The sequence below is a fragment of the Melospiza georgiana genome, chromosome 2, assembly GCF_028018845.1.
Source record: "Melospiza georgiana isolate bMelGeo1 chromosome 2, bMelGeo1.pri, whole genome shotgun sequence".
NCBI lineage: Eukaryota > Metazoa > Chordata > Aves > Passeriformes > Passerellidae > Melospiza > Melospiza georgiana.
In genome coordinates, this window is record NC_080431.1 from 67,341,200 (window position 1) to 67,356,576 (window position 15,377).

At 37.6% G+C, this 15,377-nt stretch overlaps 1 protein-coding gene across 1 annotated transcript; it reads left to right on the forward strand.

Annotated features, from left to right (window-relative positions):
- The first annotated feature begins 3,913 nt into the window (after positions 1-3,913).
- Positions 3,914-10,467, forward strand: LOC131096765 (interstitial collagenase-like). Its single transcript, XM_058045354.1, has 10 exons — positions 3,914-4,024; positions 4,953-5,197; positions 5,496-5,644; positions 5,735-5,860; positions 6,618-6,779; positions 7,140-7,257; positions 7,859-7,992; positions 9,025-9,184; positions 10,076-10,176; positions 10,367-10,467. The coding sequence occupies exons 1-10, from the start codon at positions 3,914-3,916 to the stop codon at positions 10,465-10,467; spliced, it is 1,407 nt and encodes a 468-aa protein (XP_057901337.1).
- The last annotated feature ends 4,910 nt before the right edge of the window (positions 10,468-15,377 follow it).

Here is a 15,377-nt window from a genome sequence, read left to right on the forward strand (position 1 = left end):
AAAGCAGGATTATTGTTAATATAGGCAAACATAAATGTGTACTGCTTGGATATACACTGGAAAAACTCTTGTACACACTGGCTTAACATCTGTGCCACCTCCTCTTCCTTAGAAGTGGCTTAGCAGATGGGTACCACACCTAGCAGGGTGATTCAGGGTGAGAGCTGTCAGGGATAGGTAAGTGTAAAGCTTCCTTCTCTCCTTTGATTGCCTGGAGGCTTTCCATGTAAGCACATCTGGAAGAGCTCTGCTGTGAGGACAGGCTGAGAGAGCTGGGAAGAGAAGGCTTCAGGAACACATCACTGTGGGCTTCCAGAGGGAAGAGGGAATTATAACAAAGAGGTTTAGGGACTGTTTACAGGTGTAGATAGGGATAGATAGGACAAGGGCAAATGGATTTGAATTAAAATACAAGAGATTTAGATTAAATCTTGGGAAGAGGTTCTTGGCATGTGTTGAGGCACTGGAAGAGTTGCCACAGAAGTTGTGGATGCCCCATCCCTGGAAATGCTCAGGACCAGTCTGGATCGGGCTTTGAGTAACCTGGTCTAGTGGAAGGTGTCCCTACCTATGGTAAATGTGTTGGAACAAGATGGCTATTAAGGTTTCTTCTAATTCAAGCCGTTCTATGATTCTAAATTTCTGTGATTTTAAACAAATTCCAGGCAGGGACAGTGTGTTTGGAGTGGTCCAGATCTGATACCCTGATATACTTGAGGCTGTTGCAGCTCCCTGGCCCCAGGTCCAGCAGAGAGGTTGTGCCTGTATCCCAACAGGTACATACACACGTACATACATACCCAATGTGGGCACCCTGGTGTCCTTGCAGTCACAGCACTGACACAGGGGCCTCCCGGCCCAGCCCCACCCCAGAGGCTCTCACTGAGATCCCCCCGACATGATAGAGCCCTCACACAGAAAAATAATCTGAAATGGGGTTTAGTGAGAGGCCAGGACAGTGCCAGTCAAATGCAGGTACAACACAATGGTCCTGTGAGAAAAATGAGGAACTGTGCAGACCCCAGTTGGCACTCGGTAATAACTCTCATGAGATTTTGTCCTCTGAAGAGGTCTCAGTTTCATTTTGGCATTCATTATTGGTCTCCTTGGTTTCCTTCTGTTGGGATTTGAGCCTTTGTCTATAGACAAGTGCTTGAGAAGGGAAGATGCCACACCACAGCAAAGCAGATGACTGAAACCTGTCCTTCCCTTGAGTGTGGGATCGAGGGAGCTGTGCCGAAGCACACGCAGTAGGAAGTCAGAGCAGATGGTGAAATGGGAGATGACTTTGTAACCCATCATCATGGAAATTCCTGAGAGAAGGGGACACCACTGCTTCTCTTTCCTCTTCCTGATACTGCTTACAGTTTTTACTTCTCAAATGTACAGAGCTCCCGCAGCTAGTGCTGGAGTCCAGGATTTTCTAGTCCTTCCACTTGCTGCCTTGGAAAGTAATTTATTTAAAGTGTCAAAAAAAAATCCAAGAGTCCTCTCTGACCCTCTGCTCAACTCAGTATCCTCTTGATCACATTAAAATATGGCCACAGATCCTGCACAGAAATCTGCAAAGCAGAAGAAGCTCTGTGAAAGCCACAGGATTTCTTTATGTTCCTGTCTCAGCCACCAGATGCATCTGATTAATGTTCTTCCCTTGTTTGCATGTGTCTGTTTAAACATGTCTATGATGTCTTCAGAAAATAAAAAGGAAAAGATAAAAGAAACAAGAAGCTAGCTACTTCTTATGGAAAAAAAATAAAAAGTGAAGCTATTGAATCAGGAACAATATTAACCATCCTAAAGAAACACAGGAACAAGAAAAATTTACAGGGTCATAAGATTAGTCTAGAAAGTGAGTTAGAGAAGTTAAGCAGCATTTCACAAATCCCAAAATCCTTCAAGCTGTAGCTAGATCTTTGGAGAAGTATCCAAAACACAAAATTCTGTTTCTACATGTCTCAAGATGGAGTAAGAATAACCAGTAATTAAGTCTCCTTGGATTATAAACCATGAAGTTGAATTTCTTTAGTCTACAACAACTGTACCCTTTGAGGTATTCTTTTCCTAGTCATCTAAAATCCTAGCTTCTGCTTTTGAAGTGTCCTGTATTAGCTTCAATCAGTCACTCCAGGCAAACCATGTGACTTGCATTGGAAGCTATAAGGCAATTTACTTTTCCCACGAGTGATGTATGCTCTACTGAACCTAGATGCAATTAGGGGGTGATACACTACAGTGAGTGTAGCATCTCATATGAAATAGATTCTTTTTCATTATATTTGGGAAAGTAAGTCAAGAATTTCCCAACATAATTAAAATAATGATATTTATTTGTATTTCTCACTCTCACACTAACATTTACTGTTTCTCTTTTAAGGTTTACAAGGAGGATCTTTACCTCCAATAAGAACAGAAACATCAAAACCATCCTGAAAGATGTTCAGCCTGTACCTGACAGCCTGCAGAGTTAGCAAACACACATCCCTTTCAGGCCAATTACTCTGATGCTTGCAGTTAGAAATGTTTTCCTCAGTTTAGGAGTCTATACTGTCCAGGATATTTAAACTCTTCTTACCACTGTTAGGGACCTGGCCAATACAGTCAATGTAGCATGAAGAGAAATTCTTCTCATCCAGAAGTCCATGTCGTGTGGTCAGTTGAATCACTCTCTAGAATTCATTGTCCAAAATAGGGGAACTTGAAGACCTAAATAACTTACAGATATCAACACAACAGAACACTTAAAGCAGATTTCACCTCATGACTCATTTGCCTGTACTTGAGACACCCACCCAGGGCTGGCTGCCATGGCACAGGAGCTATGGCTACCTGCATCCTTCCAGAGCAAGGAATCATTTGTGATTCCCTAGAGAATTTCAAATAACACTAATCTTCAGGCAGCTGAATCCCAAACTCCATATATAAACTTCATCACTCTTGTTTAAGACCACACTAGGGTCTTGGAGACTGGAGGCTGTGAAATTTTTTTTAAATACTTCCTTATATTTACCAGCTTTTATCATTGTTCATCCCACTCTTCCTTCTACAAGATAGTGAACACAGCATAAAAATGGCTACTTTAATCTTCTTTTTCCACACTGATAAAAACTCCTGTTGTCCTTCATGGTGTCTTTTCTATCATCTCGCTCTGCCTGAATCGAAACACACTATTCCAGCAGAGGGTTATCCATGCTGGCAAGAGTAGAAATGTTACTTACCATACAAATGGGAACCCAGATTATGCATTCCAGTAGCATGACCAAAATTGTTAATATTGGTAAAAAAACATTGAATCATTTTAGCACTCACTTCTGCTAATATCATAAGATTGCTTTAGATAGAACTGTTAGATAACTGTTATAACTGTTAGATGACAGTCTTCCTGGAGTTATGCTGCTGGTTATTCCATAAAAAAGATTGGTTCTTTGTACTGTCATTTTTATGTTGATATTACATATTGTTACATTATATTATATAGTCTGTTTAAGATTAAATCATGTGCAGCATATGTAGCATAATTTGAATAATTATCATACAATTTATTAAGTTGCTCTTAAATCTTATTTCTCATTATTTCCCCAGTTTGTCAAAACCTTGTGCCATAAATAGTCTAAATTCATGATTCAAAAAAACCATATGAAATGTAGCTCAACATCTTACCTGAAAAAATTTCCTTATTTGTTAAATATGCTATAAAATTGCACAAACCAGAAGACTTGGGCAAAATAAGGATAGTAATATTAGTTAAACACCTTGCGTCACTACCTGATGATGAAACTGCTATGCATCATTTTTACTAATCAGAGGATATTATACAGCATGAGTCAGGCTGTCACAGATTTATTATCAGCTATATAAACACAGCTGAGAAGTGTGCTCAGTAGCTCAAGAGTGAAACTGAGGCACACAGCCTTAGATGAGGATGAAGACCTTTGCAATTCTCCTGTCGCTTTATGTGGCCATCTCCTCCGCATTTCCTGTGGCTCCAGAAGCAGAAGATGAAGGAAAAACCCTACAGCTTGTAGAGGTAAGTATTTTTTCAGTGCATATCTAAGGGAAACATAAGGTATTCTGAGAGATAACAATAATTGCAATTCACAGAATATGGGTGGAAACTAAAGATGTACCATTTTGGAGAGGTTTTAGGAGAAAGTTTTTCCTATCAGCCTCGAAAGTGTGTGCAAATTGCAAGGAACATATTTACTCAGAAGTCATCTGAATATGATATACTTCATTTTTGGTGTTGCCAGTAAAGTAATAACAAAACTACTGAGGTGTGAGTTCTAGCTGGAACAGTCAAATTCAGCAGCAATTTACTTTTCAGAATGTGCTTTGAAACTTGTGATATGACTGGTCTTAATAATATAAGGAAGGAAACTTGCTTGAAGCAGGCATGTTTTTCCGTGTTTTGGCTGAAGAGATCTCTTACAGAATATTTTGGAAAAAGGGAACTAACACAGACACAACATAATTTGTTGTAGACAAAATTCTTGAAATTCAGTAGGAAGGCCTGAGTTTCTAGTATCAGAATTTATCTGTAGCTAAAAATAAAAGGCATGATTCACCAAGTCTTACTCTCAGCTGCTTCAGTGGGAGTCCCAGCTGTGTGGAGTCTCATCGCCAGCCTCAATTTCCTTGCATGAGACCAGTTATAAACTTCCTTGTAAGCTTTAATGTAGAGTAATTGATAGCAGTAAATAATGTAGAATTAGTTATCAATAGTAAATATTAGACTTTTCAAGACATTTCTTGATATATTTCATCAATGAAACAAACAATTCAGAAAACTATAGGAAAACTGTACTGAAGAAAAAAGGTTGTTGTTGGTCCTGGTAAACACAGGGCATGTCAATATGGGAATAGTTTAAGATTACTTAGTAAATTTAAGTGTAACCAAAAGCAGTACTGATAAGTCACAATGCTCTCTTTTTTTAATTTTTTAAACTCTGATTCAGAGTTATCTACAGAATTTCTATGACCTTCAAAAGGATCCCCATCCCCACTTAAGAAGTAGTGGTGAAAACCCCCTTGCTGCAAAGCTCAGGGAAATGCAGTCATTCTTTGGACTAGAAGTGACTGGAAGACCTGATCTTGACACATTGGAGGTGATGAAAAAACCCAGATGTGGTGTACCTGATGTGCAGCGATATGCGTTCACACCAGGGAATCCCAAATGGAAAAGAAATAATCTGACATACAGGTAACCTTTCCTTATCTGGTTCAAAAAAATCTAGCACATCAGCTTTGGGGTGGGGGAGTCTGAAGGAATCATATTATTTCATATATGGACATATGGAGTGATTTAGTGATTTCTGGAAGAAAACAGATACTTTAGAAGACAGTATCTAAAACAAAGTCTTTATTAATTTTCATTCACAAAAGATACTACATCTAAGATTTTTGATTTTTTTCTCAAGTAATTGTATTTCAGCTAAAGTGCTGAAATTTCAAATATTTCCTAAGCAATGTATTTATTATGTGCTGGGTTTTCTTTGAAGGGTTTTGAATTACACCCCAAAGATGAGACGAGCTGATGTAGATGAAGCCATCAGAAAAGCTCTCAATGTCTGGAGCAACGTGACACCATTGACATTCCAAAGGGTTGAGGACAAAGTAGCAGATATAATGATCTCTTTTGCTTATAGAGGTAACAGTGATAATGCAGCATATTAAATACCCATCTGAAGTTATGGGAGTAATTCAGGACTTTAACTAATTTTTTCCCTCTTTAATTTAGACCACCGTGACAATTCTCCTTTTGATGGTCCCAATGGACAGCTGGCTCATGCATTCCAGCCTGGTGAAGGTCTTGGTGGAGATGTGCATATGGATGAGGAAGAAGCTTGGACAAAAGATGGAAGAGGTAAGTTTTGTAGCTGAATCTGTATAGTTTTAAACTCACACGGTCTTACCTCACATGATGTTTACTATTTCATGAGCCTCCCTACAGGCAGAAAAGTGAGAAAAAGAGACAGAGCTTTTAATTTATAATTGCTTTCCCTTTGTCATTGTTTTTTACTGCCACTTTTAGGCATGAACTTGCAGAAAATTGATTTTTAGATCATAGTGGCATTTATAATGGCATATAAATATTTACATCGTAACGTTTCATAATGATTTTAAGGTCAGCACTTTAAAATACTTTTTTGTTCAGAGGAAAACTAAAATTTGGATACAGGGAAATCTGTTGGTAGACTTCTGAAGGCAAATTCTTTCTTTTTCTTAACCTAACATTTCAAAGTTTAGTGCTAACTAGAGTGCTCCAATTATCACCGAAACTGTAATCTCATTGTTTGTTTTTAAGTTCTTTGTTCTGTTGGATCACTGCCAACAATCCCTCATCATGGGCATGATCCTTGATGTGAACAATGTTTGTGTGTGGGGAAACAACTCATGCTTAAGACAAAAGGACACTAGAGAGATGACAATGAGAACACAATTAAGGCCAGACATTGTTTACATACTCGTACAGGTCTTCTGTAACAATGTTTTTGTGTTTTTATGATGATAGGATTACTTACAGTCTCTCTTGTACCTCTAGTGTATACTAGTTTCCCGTTTAGTCAGTCGTGCTGAGTATTGAAACAGATTTTATGTTTCATATGGTTTTCATCCTACAGGCTACAATTTGTTCATTGTTCTTGCCCATGAGCTTGGCCATTCACTGGGTCTGTCTCATTCAAATGATCCTGGAGCACTGATGTATCCAACTTACTCCTACACTGACCCCAGTGAATTCCGTCTTCCTCAGGATGACATTGATGGAATTCAGGCCATCTATGGTAAGAAATAATATATTTATTTAATATTTCTACTTGGGAGGCTGGTAAAATGGTAAAATGAAGGTATTTAACATTCCATCAAAACAGGAAGTTTATCAGTTTCTGAAAAATGGATAACAAAAGGGAGAAAATTCCTGGAAGCTAACTTCAGCTGAAGTCCAGTTCAGAAAAAATCTCATTTTGAAAAGAGGAACACAACTGGTTTTATCAATATTATAATTCTGCATTTAATGACAGACTCTTACTTTGAAATTATATCCTTTTTCCTTCTGTATAAAACATGTTTTCTGGGTCCTCAGAGAGCTTTTGAACACTCTCCTTATATTTCTCCACAATAAATTATAAGTGTTCATCCTACAGGACGGTCTAATGCTGCTGTGCAGCCAACAGGACCTGTGACTCCAGAAGCTTGTGACCCAAATTTGACATTTGATGCTATTACTACTCTGCGTGGAGAAATATTCTTCTTCAAGGGCAGGTAACAACAATAAGCATACACATTGTTTTTTTAAAATATTCAGTAGTTCAAAAAAAAAATCCTTGAGGGAAAACTGTCCTTTTGGAATGTAATACAAAGAGAAGAATCACTAGAAGATCCTTCTCAGATCATTAATCTGAAGAGCCCTATTTGACAAGACAAGGGAAGGTGACAGGAGCTTGTATGCTGTTTACCAACTATTCTATCCCTGTGCCCGCCACTGTGGCACACTTATCTCTGAAACTGATTCAAACAAACAGCAAAGCAAGAGCACTCATGTATCTGTCAGCAGTGTGTCCATGGGTCCCACACTCATCCTCAGTACAGGAGCAGGGACAGAAGGGAAAGCACTACCAGGGAGAAGGATGTCTGAGCCTTATTGCCCTACAGAGAAGCAGAAGGTCTCATATTCAATTTGCTGAAATTTTAGCACATAATTGAGGTGCTAAAATTACTAATGTCCGTGCTCCAGATTTCTTTTACACTCAGTGGACAGGGGTATTTACATCTCCTCTCTGTTGTACTCCAGAAGCTATAATATTTATTTTGAATTTTTGATAGGAGTGGAATTATTTTATGACTTAAATTTTCTTTAAAACAGATACATGCTGCGCAAGCATCCCGAAAGGACAGAGACAGAGCTCAATTTTATCTCACTGTTCTGGCCAAGGTTACCATCAGGAATTCAAGCTGCTTATGAAAACGTTGAAACAGATGAAATTACAATTTTTAAAGGTATTTTAATCAGAAGGTCTCCACTTTTTCTGACCTTTTACTTCCTGCTTCTTATAAACTACACAGTTACAGAAGTTAAAGTGTTTTTAAGGAAATTGAACAGATAATCTTACAATTCTGAAAATAATTACCAAAGGGTCATATTGCTGTAACAGATCTCCAGAAGTCATCCTCTAGAAAAATTTCCCCTCTGTTATAGTTAATGCCCTGAAAAAAAAAGTTATGAAAAGAGCTACCCTTTTTCATGTCTGGCTGTCTTCAGGTAACAGCATTTCGTTTTGTGCATAAGGATTTTTACTGAATTCATTTGATAAATACAGGCATTTTTATATTACAGTTACTGATATGTGTATTACTATTCGTTGTACTTTGGAAAAAGAAAAGAGAAAAAAAATGTTGGAGGAAAATTGTACTGTGAGAGAAAAATTGTTCACTGAAATAACAATCAGTCCTTCTTTTTCAAGGTCTCAAATACCCTTCAAATATCTCAGATGAATTCAATATGCAATTGCTCTAGTGCATGACCTATTACCGTATACATTACTTATTACCATATGCTCCTTGCATCTAAAATTACCAGAGCATTTTGATTAGACATGTGCTTTTCTTAATAGTTTAATTTGATGCACATTGCATAGTTTTCAAAACATTACACAGCTCTATAATCAAGTAGCATATTACAGGAATTTACCAAATTCAATATCCCAATCCAAGGTCAGTGGTTTAACTCATCAACCTTCAGCCCTCCCCAAGGTGTTTTCCAGAAAAACACCTTATATTCATTTTTTTTTCATTCTGGGGAAAGCTCTATCCAACACACCTCATGATTGTAATGTTTTACTCATAAAAACAAAAGCCATTTCCACTGTCTTCATTACGTAGTCCCAGTGTAAGAATTAGAAACATTTTCTAAAGTAGTAAACTGAAAGGAAAAATACTGAGATCTAGACATATTGTTTTCCAGACATCTAAAGCACGAGTAACCGCTTTTATAAATAGCAAAAGCAAATGAAACTTGCTCCTATTTTTCAGAGGATAAATATTGGGTCATCAGGGGATATGATGTTCTACCTGGCTACCCCAAACCAATCTATCGCTTTGGGCTCCCAAAGACTGTCAAAAGGGTTAATGCAGCTTACAACGATGAAGCCACAGGGAAAACATACTTCTTTGTAGCTGACAGATACTGGAGGTAAGATCTCATGTTCATTTACCAGAAGACGTGCTTTCATTTCTCTGGGGACTGATGTATTGCTATATAGCTGGAGTGGATCGATGTTTAAACCAGGCATATTCCAGAAATTTAGTTGTGTTTCTTTGGATTTAAAAAAAAAATTAGGAATTTCCTAGAAAATATCACCCTTTCATCAGGATTTTTTTTCCAAAACATTAGACTCCTGTAGCAGGATTATAAGTACTTTCACCTGAATGAAAAGCTACCCAATTAAAAAAGAGTCAATTTCTAATAGATTGCTCACTTTTCCTCCACAACAGTTCTGCTTTTTTTGTGCTATGCTGTGATAGCATCCACTTTTAATTCACTTTTCAAACAAAATGAATAATCAGTGCAAAGTGCTGTAAATAAATTCCTCTATGAAGTAATTACAAGTATTCTCCAATTTTAAAGTTGCTTATGTTTCTAATTGAAGCTCATGACAAATTTCAGAGAGCAATTTTTTCAAGTCCATCAGGGACACTAATTCAACTATGGTTCAGGACTGTGCTACTGTCTTCTCCGAAATTTTATGTTCTGTTTTTATCTTGAACTGGATATCCTTGAAATAGAAATTCATTTTATGTGCAAGTCATGGCCAGGGCTCTCCTAGTCCAGAAATACAAAAATAAATTTCTGAGCTGTGCTTCCCAGGGTCCCTGGAAACATTGTGACAAACTTTACCATAGACAGAATTTTCAAATCTTAGTGAAATCTCCAAGAGAAACTTGATAAGAAGAATCAAAAGCTACTTAAGTTAATCTCTATGAGACTTCTTAGTAACAGTAGAGTTGCATGTAAGAATTTGCTTTTAATTTTCAAAATAATGTCTGCTTCCTCATAAATTCTAATGACATTTCTTCTTCTAAGATACGATGAAAATAAAAAATCCATGGATCATGGGTATCCCAGGAAAATAGTCTCTGACTTTGGAAACATTGGCAGGGTTGATGCTGCTTTCCGGAAAGATGGTGAGTGAAACTTACCTTTAAGCTGTGCTTATGTGAATATTTGGGCTTCTACAAGTAGAATATTTTTTTTCAAAAAGCTGCTATAACCTTAATGAAGAGAAAATGAAAAATATCTGGTATACATGTACTGTCTATAGTCGGTTTTTTTTTTTTTCAAATGAAATATAATTGGATTAAATTTTACTTCTAGGCTATGTGTATTTCTTCCATGGAACAACCCAGTTCCAGTTTGATCCTCATGCCAAACGGATTGTTCGAAAAATGAAGAGCACCAGCTGGTTTAATTGTTAATTGCAATGTTTTTCTATGTGCACATTGTATGTTTTTATCTGCGGCATTTCTCAGCATTTCATGATTCTCAGGTCAGAAAGGATTTCTGTTCAAATTCTATGGCAGTATACTCTTAATAATTATTTATTTTAAGTAAAATAAATTTATATAATTTATCACAACTTCTCCTGTTACAGTCAAGTTTCCTAATAAATTATGTTTCTCATATAGTTTTGTTCCTGATGTTGTTTTTGCCCTGATGCTCAAGATGCAAGTCTAACTTTCAAACACTAAAAAATGTATTCTGGCAGGAAATGTCAGGTTTTTTCACAAAGACAGAGAAAGGAGGACACACTTGTCTCTGAACCCCCCACTCCTCACAAACCCTGATGAAAATCTGATGGTTAATTAGTTGGGGCTCATTATCATCAGTGTACAGATCTACTTCCACTTTCTGTTCCTCTTTCCCCTACTTCCCCTCTTAGACTACTCTCCAGGGTGTTCATCTTTACGACTATGGGAAGAGGGCAGGGGGTTAGGGGAGAAGGAATATTCTCATATTTTGGGGTTTAGGAACTGGTTTCAAGTCCAGAAATGCACAAATTTAGATTAGAAATGACCTCTGAGATAAGAAACACGTCACTTGCTCTCAAAGGTAGCCATCATATAATGAACATATATCACCTGTTCGTCATGTAATGAACAGATAAACTTCTGTAATCAAGGCTCTTTCTACTCTCTTACTACTCCAGTACTTACTAAATCCCACGTCATTCCAGCGGTTTAGAGAATCAAGAAGTTTGCCTAAAAGATTAAAATTCTTGGCCAAAAATACCTCTGATAGAAAGAATCATAAAAAGGACCGCTTGATTTCCAGCTTAACTACATTTTCTGCAAAAACCCTCAATTAAAATGGTGTTTGAATTCACATTCTCCTCAGCCTTTTATAGCTCAGCTGATATCATTAGAAGCCATATGAACAGAACAAAATTTATTAGATGTTATATCTGCATAATTCAACGGGCTACAGAGGAAGGTTGAAGGTTAGAGTAATAAAAGTTACTATATTTTGAGGAAATAATGTGTAGTGTCATAATACTTATCTGTCTGTATTAAAAGGGTATTAAATTTTATCCTTCATAAATACATAACCGAGTTAGTAGTTCTTATTTTTATTAAATTCAGTATAGATCAGTCTCAATACTATTCAAAGATAAGTAACTGTATAATTGAAAATTAATTTGATCATATACTTTATAAAACCTAAGGAAATATTGCAAAATAATAAAAAAATTGCAGCAAATCAAAAGCTTTAATTAAGAAGTTAATTTATGTGAATCCAGTTCTCACATGGTGTTATAGATACTGGTTCTTTAATATCAAACCTCACCAGCAATGGTATTGAATCATATTTTCTTGTGTAAGCCAGTGCTACTGAATTACAATTAAATAAAAAAAGGGTTTTAAAAGTATATTAATCTAAATTCTTTGTGTTGTGTTCTGCTTTTTTTAGCAGAAATGGTCGACAAATATACCACAAGATTTACAAGCAAAGATAATATTTCTTACTAGAACAATTTATATTCAAAAAATAAAAACTGGAGGCATATTTTCCCTGCACATATTAAGTAAAAGCACAGGATCTTGAGGTGATGTCAAAAGAGCTTCTCAGATTTAGAGCAGAATGCTAGTCCTCTCTAGAAAAAAATAGTGGTGAGCAGTCATGGGGCAGTGAAAAAGTTAAATGGGACATGAGGGGTAAGGTGGTGATCATGTTTTAGAGGAAAGAGAGATAAAGGGTAATTTACAGACCATGGAATATGAAGAAGTTAAAAATAGGATGAAGTTTCTAATGCAATATTTTTAGTCCGTGCCTTTTCGCATCCTGTCCAAATTTTAGTTGCCAGATGCAGTTTTGAAATTCACTTTGTGAATTTCCCATGAACAGGAAGATGAGAGCTCTACATGAAGTGATTCCTTCATGAGAAATCTGCCCCGTGCTTGTGTGAGAGCCCATTTCCTCTGCTGTGGAGTGCAGCAATTGCTCCACACCTGCCACACCATGAGGAGGAGGGCACATCTGCTGCCAGCTGCTCTTGTCTTCCTTCAGGCACAAAGCAAGCTTTCAGGAATTAGAAAAATTAGGGTGTTTTGTCCATAAAATTGCCTGTCATTTTCTTTTTGCCTTTTAATAAGTTTACCTCTATTTGCTAATTACTGTACTATGTTAAAGTACTGTACCCCTCCCCAGGGCCTTGCTACAGGTGGTGTGTGTAATTGTTGCCCATATCATCAGAAAGATAGATTTGCCCAGCCAGGAATTCAATTCCCTAAATGTGTTTAGTACATTTGCAGTTCTGTAAGGTCTCCTAGTAACCCATGCAGGTATGGAACAGGACTCCTGTGAGCCCATCACTTCCCAAAGGCCCACAGAGACCACACAGTCCCTAGGGACCTGTGTTGGCATGGTTGGGTCCTGCCCTCACACGCTGCAGTCTGTTAGAAGTCCATCAAGAGTCAAAGACAGTACATGGACCATTTGCCTTTGCCTTCATGTATTTCACCCAGGCTGAGTGAAAATTCAATTTCATTGGCTCTGTGGAAGGATTAAGCCTGAGGAGCAGTGGCCATTAAGGTGCCTGAAGGTTTCCAGCTGGTTTCCAACTACCAGTCTACAAGCCACAGGTCTCCTCTAGGTTCTGGATCGCAGCCACCAGTGTGGCTTTCTTTTTAGAGATCTGTCTTACATTTTTAAATTGATATATTTGTTTGTCTCAAACATTTCAAAGCTAGAGGTGCTACAGTCGGATTACGTTCATGCATATGTCACAAAAGACAAATGCTGTTCAGGGCTTTTGCACCAAACATATTTTCCCATGGCACTAGAATACATTTTTGGAAAACATGTTTCAGTTGACATGAATTTAATTTTATAGGAAAATCAAGAACAATGGGCAGATTTGATATGAACTGGGAAAAGTGTTTTTCTTGCTTCCCACTGTGGCTGGCTATCAGATCCCCAGAGCTGTCTGCCATGTAGCAGTGAAGGATAGAGACAATAAGAGCAGCTAGGTTAAGATCAGCTCATCTAACTTTATGCATTTATTAATTAAGCTTTCTTCTACAGAAAACAGAGAAATACTTATCTCTGGAGAGCGATTCAACCAACTAACTTAAAATAGGGTTATCTACGGTGGCTTCATTCAATCTAGAGAAGTTGAAATCTCTAATTTAGACTATATTTTTAGTTTCAGCTAACATTTGTGTTTGCTCAGAAGACATTTGAGTGACAAATGATGGAGATACACATCACAGAAAACACTACCAGGGTTTTGCAACGTGGCCATCTACACAACTCAGCAGCCAGTTCCCACTGCCCAAGGGAGAGAGACCGGAAAATGTTCACAAGTGATGTTTCACAAGCACGTCTGTAGCTGGCCTTGGGGTCTGGGAAAAGAAGAAGCTGTATAAAGTAGCTTCTGCTTACGGTTTCCTAATGCTTATCTTTGACATTTATTAGAGTTGGTAGATATTGAACTACCCCATGACTTCTTTTCTCCTCTGAGAAGGCAGCAGCAATGTGACCCCTGTTTTAACTGAGAAAGCTGACTGTCTATCACATCAGTAGTACTGACAATGTTACACAGAGCGTCCAAGGAACCAGAAATAGTGCTGCAGCATGGTCATGACCTTAACACTACAACAGCAGGGACTCAACATTCCTAATTGTTCACAACATGGGTGTCTGTTATGTAGCTGTCTAAATCTGCATTATATCAACAAAAAATCTAATCAATATGGTAAAATAAAGACAGAACTGAATGGGGCCCATACAGTGCAATTATAATAATCAAGAGAAGAGTTTGTTGTTTTGGTTTTTTTTAAGCATCTGAGAAACGCCTTTAACAACAAGTCTAACAACGAGGATATCGGGATGAAAAAATTCACCATTAATGCCTCCAGCTGGAGAAAATTTGGCTGGAAGGGACAGCAAAAAAGCCAAAAACCAGAAGCATGGGTTTCCTGAAAAAGCCACAGTCCAACGTGAAGTCATTTCTTTCAACAGTTTTGTAAAAGCTGAGTATGTGCTGTGAGAGCTCCTCGGGGGTGCTACACACCTTCATCTCCCTTTGCTGCCAGTGGAAGAGGAAGGTGCTTGGCTGGAACTAGGTGAAATCCCATAATTTGTCACAGCTTGTGTGACTCTTGAAACTTCCCCTATTCTGAATTACTTAAGACAGGAAATAATCATATGCCCTGTGGCTAATGTGGTTAAACTGAAAAAAACCTTTAGTGATGAAATGGCAGAAAGATAGATAGATAGATAGATAGATAGATAGATAGATAGATAGATAGATAGATAGATAGATAGATAGAGAGAGAGAGAAATATAAGAGTATTCACATTCGTTAGGCTCAATTTATAAGGTTCATTTATGCATATTTTGGATTCCACCAGAATAATTTAAAAGGAACACACTGTTTTAAAAAAATTGCCAGAAAGAGGTGGGTAAGGAATTGGCATTTTCCATCATAAATCAATTTGAAAAGAAAATATTCTGCTTACAGTCATTTCTCCCAAAGTCTGTTCTGTTTTCTTTTTTATGGGATTCATACCTCATGCACAATTCCCATTTTCTAGGTGGAGAATGTAGAGTACCCTGACATTTGGTGGTCCCAATTCACAGAGGTGTGTTGGGACAACTTAAAAGGTTTTGCATTTGCCCACCACTTAATCTGGCATGAAATTGCTCAGGTTTGTCAAAGTCAGTGTAAAATACCTGAAATTGAGTGCCAGTTTTGAAAGGGTTGCCAAATCTGCTTAGACAGATTCAAATCCCAACTGACTTCAGATGACTGTGAAGTCGGATGGGCTCAATTAAGTTTTATTGTGTTAGTCTGCACAGTGTTATAACTTGTGTGGGGGGAATC

What these genes read in the sequence shown, in the direction of transcription:
- LOC131096765 (XM_058045354.1), top strand. Translation starts at nt 3,914, where the DNA reads ATGAGGATGAAGACCTTTGCAATTCTCCTGTCGCTTTATGTGGCCATC. An exon ending in AAACCCTACAGCTTGTAGAG is followed by an intron (nt 4,025 to 4,952) that starts GTAAGTATTTTT and finishes ACTCTGATTCAG; the next exon opens with AGTTATCTACAGAATTTCTA. An exon ending in AGAAATAATCTGACATACAG is followed by an intron (nt 5,198 to 5,495) that starts GTAACCTTTCCT and finishes TTTTCTTTGAAG; the next exon opens with GGTTTTGAATTACACCCCAA.